General features: G+C 39.6%; 1 protein-coding gene across 1 annotated transcript in view; it reads left to right on the top strand.

Annotated features, from left to right (window-relative positions):
- LOC140330164 (hemoglobin heart muscle subunit alpha-type-like) overlaps positions 1-2,933 on the top strand; it is a 5,133-nt gene extending 2,200 nt beyond the window's left edge. The window contains exons 2-3 of the mRNA XM_072410475.1: positions 1,680-1,872; positions 2,549-2,933. Coding sequence (XP_072266576.1) covers positions 1,680-1,872; positions 2,549-2,662 — 307 coding nt within the window. The 3' untranslated portion in view covers positions 2,663-2,933. The remainder of the gene's footprint in view (positions 1-1,679; positions 1,873-2,548) is intronic.
- Positions 2,934-4,156: the final 1,223 nt, after the last annotated feature.

The raw sequence follows: 4,156 nt of genomic DNA, 5'->3' as shown, positions 1-4,156 counted from the left end.
GTATGTTAGTAATGTTCTGATAGAATCCGTGTAAATTGCTGTAGGAGATTCATGGAGAAAAGATGAAGAAATATTTCTGAAATCACATTATTTATGCCACAAACATGGTGACAGGCAGGGAATACCGGGAGTTATGGGCTTAAAAGTTTTAATAATAAATATGTATTTTTGTTCCACTTATCACACAGATCTAAAAAATCTCATTTGGAGGAATATTTGAGGACCTGTTCCTGCTAGAGTGGTCCCTTAATGCATGAATGTGTAAATGTGTGGGTTATTGCCCCTACTATATGTGCTGGGTTGCTGTGTAATCTTACTGTCACCCTAAATTCATCATGTGAATAGCATATGGATAATATTATTATACAGTATTTATATAGCACCAACATATTAAGCAGCGCTGTACAAACAAAAGGGGTTGCAAATGACAGACAGATACAGACAATGACACAGGAGAAGGAGAGGACCCTGCCCCGAAGAGCTAACATTCTAAGAGGTGTACATGCATCGACAATACACCGACAATACCAAACAAAGCTATATAAGGGACTAAAAATTCCTTGACAATTCATTTAAAATCAATAATAACAAATATTGCTCTATATCTCCTTTTATGTTAAAACACATAAAACAATAGATCTTAATCCTACATGTGTGTCGACTGATCAAAAGGTTGAACATATGGAATCCTTAATTATTTTGTTCTCTGTCCTCTACACGTTTCGCGGCAAATAAATCGGCTTCATCGGGAAGTTATAAAGAACTTTCCTTTATGTTGAAAATCTCTTGTGTACCATTTTCCTTAAGATATTACTTTTTGTTCTCTCCAGTAGCTGGTAACAATGATATTGTCCTCACATAATTTCGCCCCAAAAACCACACAAGGGGGAGGAAAGGGCCGGGGTATAAACAACCCACAAATTATTATTATTATTATTTTTATTATTAATAATAATAAACAGGATTTATTTAGCGCCAACATATTAAGCAGCGCTGTACATTAAATAAGGGATTGCAAATGACAGACTAATACAGACAGTGAGCACGCACGCACAAGAAGCCGGGAACACAGACCCGACGCTGGATGAGCACAGCAGGACCAGGTAAGTGGGATAGACGAAAAAGTACGGGGTTATCGAAAGTAGCAAATATTTTTTAGATGAAAAAGTACGGGGTTAGCGGTTGGGAGGTTAATGGAGTTGAGCTTTAAAGTGTGCAATTTAGTATGCAAGATAGATTGTCTTAAGGTCTGATGAAGCTGTATCATTTGTGTCTCCTTGGGGTGGCACGGTGTCTCAAAGGTTAGAAGTCTGGCCCAGTGTTCTCAGATAGAATCTCAGCCAGGACACTATCTGCATGGAGTTTGCAGGTTCTCCCAGTGTCTCTGTGGGTTTCCTTCAGGTACTCCGGTTTCCTTCCACATCCCAAAAACATGCAGTTAGGTTAATTGGCTTCCCCACAAAAATTGACCTTAGACTGTAATAATGACATATGACTATGGTAGGGACATTAGATTGTGAGCTCCTTTGAGGGACAGCTAGTGACATGACTATAGACTTTGTACAGCGCTGTGTAATATGTTGCCACTATAAATACTGTATTATAATAATCTCTTGTTTTTTGCAATCTGTGGAAAGTTCCTTTATTTTGCCCACACCAATCTATGACTTCTCCTCTAGACTCTTCCAGAACAACCCAGAAACAAAGTCCTTCTTCAGCCGATTTGACATAACCCCCGGCTCTCAGGACCTCCAGACTCATGGAGGAAAGATCTTTGGTGCTATTGGTGAAGCCACACAGAACTTGGACAGCCTAAAAAAGCACCAGGACCTCCATACCAACAAGCTGAAACTCAGCCCGGACCACATGAAGGTATTTTATTATTCTGATCATTTATCAGATATTTTCTGTATATGATCCTACGTAGGAATGTTCATTTTGACAAAACTTTCATAAAAATTGGGAGATTTTATTGTAATGTATTGAAGTCGATGGAGTAAGCCAAGAAATGATGGTTTTAAAAGGTGCTGTGGGCTTTAAAAAGTTTATGAGGGTTCCAGAGGCTCTTTTCCCCTATCCTGGACCTGCTCATTGGCAGCTCCTCAATCTCCGGTCCTACACTTCTTTCAACTTGAGATCCATCATCTTTCCTCTTGATGTGAAAAAAGCAAGTCACCCATCAATAATTTCATAGAGCTTGAACTTTATTGATCCAACAGTGACATAATAATTCTGCTCATGATTTTGCCTCTGATGCATTTCATCCCCTACAGGTGCCTTAATAAAGATCACAAGGGTTGGAGAAGAATGGGTTCTACACAAAATGTTCACATTTCCTGGATCTCGGTCCAACAAATAAAAAATAAAGACGGGGAAAATAACACAAATATTAATAAAATATGCAAAATACAATAATACATCTCCAAAATTTTGCCAAAATGACTCCACTGGGGTTGGTCAACTTGTAGATGACATTTAGAGGTTCTCACCAGGGTTGCTCCTCATCCTGCATGGTTTCATTCATTGTTATTCTTTCTTTGATCCCCAGTTGCTGTCTGTTGCTATCCAGGAGGTTTTGGCTGTTCACTTTGGTGGTGAATTCAATCAAGCTGCCTGGGACAAGTTCCTTAGTGAAGTCGGAGCCATTCTGACTTCCAGCTAATCATCGGGTTGTCCAATCGGCTCCTGAAAATCCAATATGGCTGTATTACTCTTCAGGGAAGGATGCTTGAACACAAGTGCTGATCAATCTCCATGTTTAGTGTCCTCTCTGCATGCATGACATTGTCCACCTCCACCATAATCTTTATTTTTAAAGTTTTCTCCTAACATTTACTATACTGTGTAATAATTGTAATATAAATGTAAATGTAGAGCTGGGAGGGGATTAACGTAACTTCAATTGAAATAAACTCACGTTGGCTGTCTTTGTATTTTAGAGTCTTGTATAAGTTGAGTGTTCTTGGGGTGTTCATTTCTAGGAAATGCGTAATGATGATCCAGAGGTAATCCGAATACCGAGATGAAACACATATAAGAGAGCTTGGTTGCCAAATAATTTTTTCTGTCCATTGAATCTATAGCTTTGCTTACTTCTGCCAAACAACACAGCCTGGTCTGGCTCAGGGGAAAACCTAAAAGTTATAGAAACCCTTCCAGGGTGATCTCACACTTGATTCTAAATGGTTTTGCTATGGGACCCAATCTCTGGGGCTTGAAAATCTTTCAGCTTCTGATCTGAACCAAAAAGTCAAGAAGTCAAGAGGTAAGATAGTGCCTACAATGGGGGCAAATGAGAAGAAGTGTTCACAATGGGGACAGGGAATGAAGAGTTGTGCAAAATGAGGTCGGGAAGTGAAGAAACGTTCAGAATGTGATCAGGAAGTAAGAAACTTTTCACATCATAGACAGAAAGTGAGGAATGGAGACAAAAGGCAAATTTATTAAAGGTCTCCAAGGCTGGGGAGGATACACTTTCATCAGTAAACCTGGGTCATCTAGCAAACCTGGAATAGATTTCCTAAAATTCTTTTGCTATTTGTTAGCAAGTGTTTTCAATCCTGGACCAGATCCAATTCAGATTTGTGGCATCACCCAGGTTCACTGATGAAAGGGTATCTTCTCCAGCATTGGAGACCGTTAATAAATCAGGCTAAATCAGTGAGGAACTGCCCATAATAGGGAGAGAAAGTAAAGAATTAGCCACAAGGACATGAATGGGACAACAAGAACAGGAAGTGACAAATTGTCCACAATTGGTTCAGGAAAAGAAGATTAGACCATGGCAGAGATATAGTGAGGAATTGTCCACGATGGAGTCAGGACGGGAAGATTTAGCCATTGCATAAATAGAAAGTGAGGAATTGTCCATAAAGACATGAAGAAAGCAACAAGGACAGGAAGTGATAAACTGTACTCTATAGGTCCAGGAAGTGAGGAATGGTCCTCAATGGGAAGAGGACTCCACAACATGGTGGAGGAAGGGGAAACCTGATTATTGTGCGGAATATTGAGGACAGGAATTTTAACTGAAGGTGACGGAAATGTGGAGCGAATCCTAAAAGCATTTTAGTGTTTGTTGGCCCTGCCATAAAAATCCAGCATTTTAGTAATGACTTCCTTCTACACATGGAAATCTTATTACCAGCTCATTACT

The sequence above is a fragment of the Pyxicephalus adspersus genome, chromosome 4, assembly GCF_032062135.1.
Source record: "Pyxicephalus adspersus chromosome 4, UCB_Pads_2.0, whole genome shotgun sequence".
Classification (NCBI taxonomy): Eukaryota; Metazoa; Chordata; class Amphibia; order Anura; family Pyxicephalidae; genus Pyxicephalus; species Pyxicephalus adspersus.
This window is presented reverse-complemented; position numbering and strand designations above follow the sequence as displayed.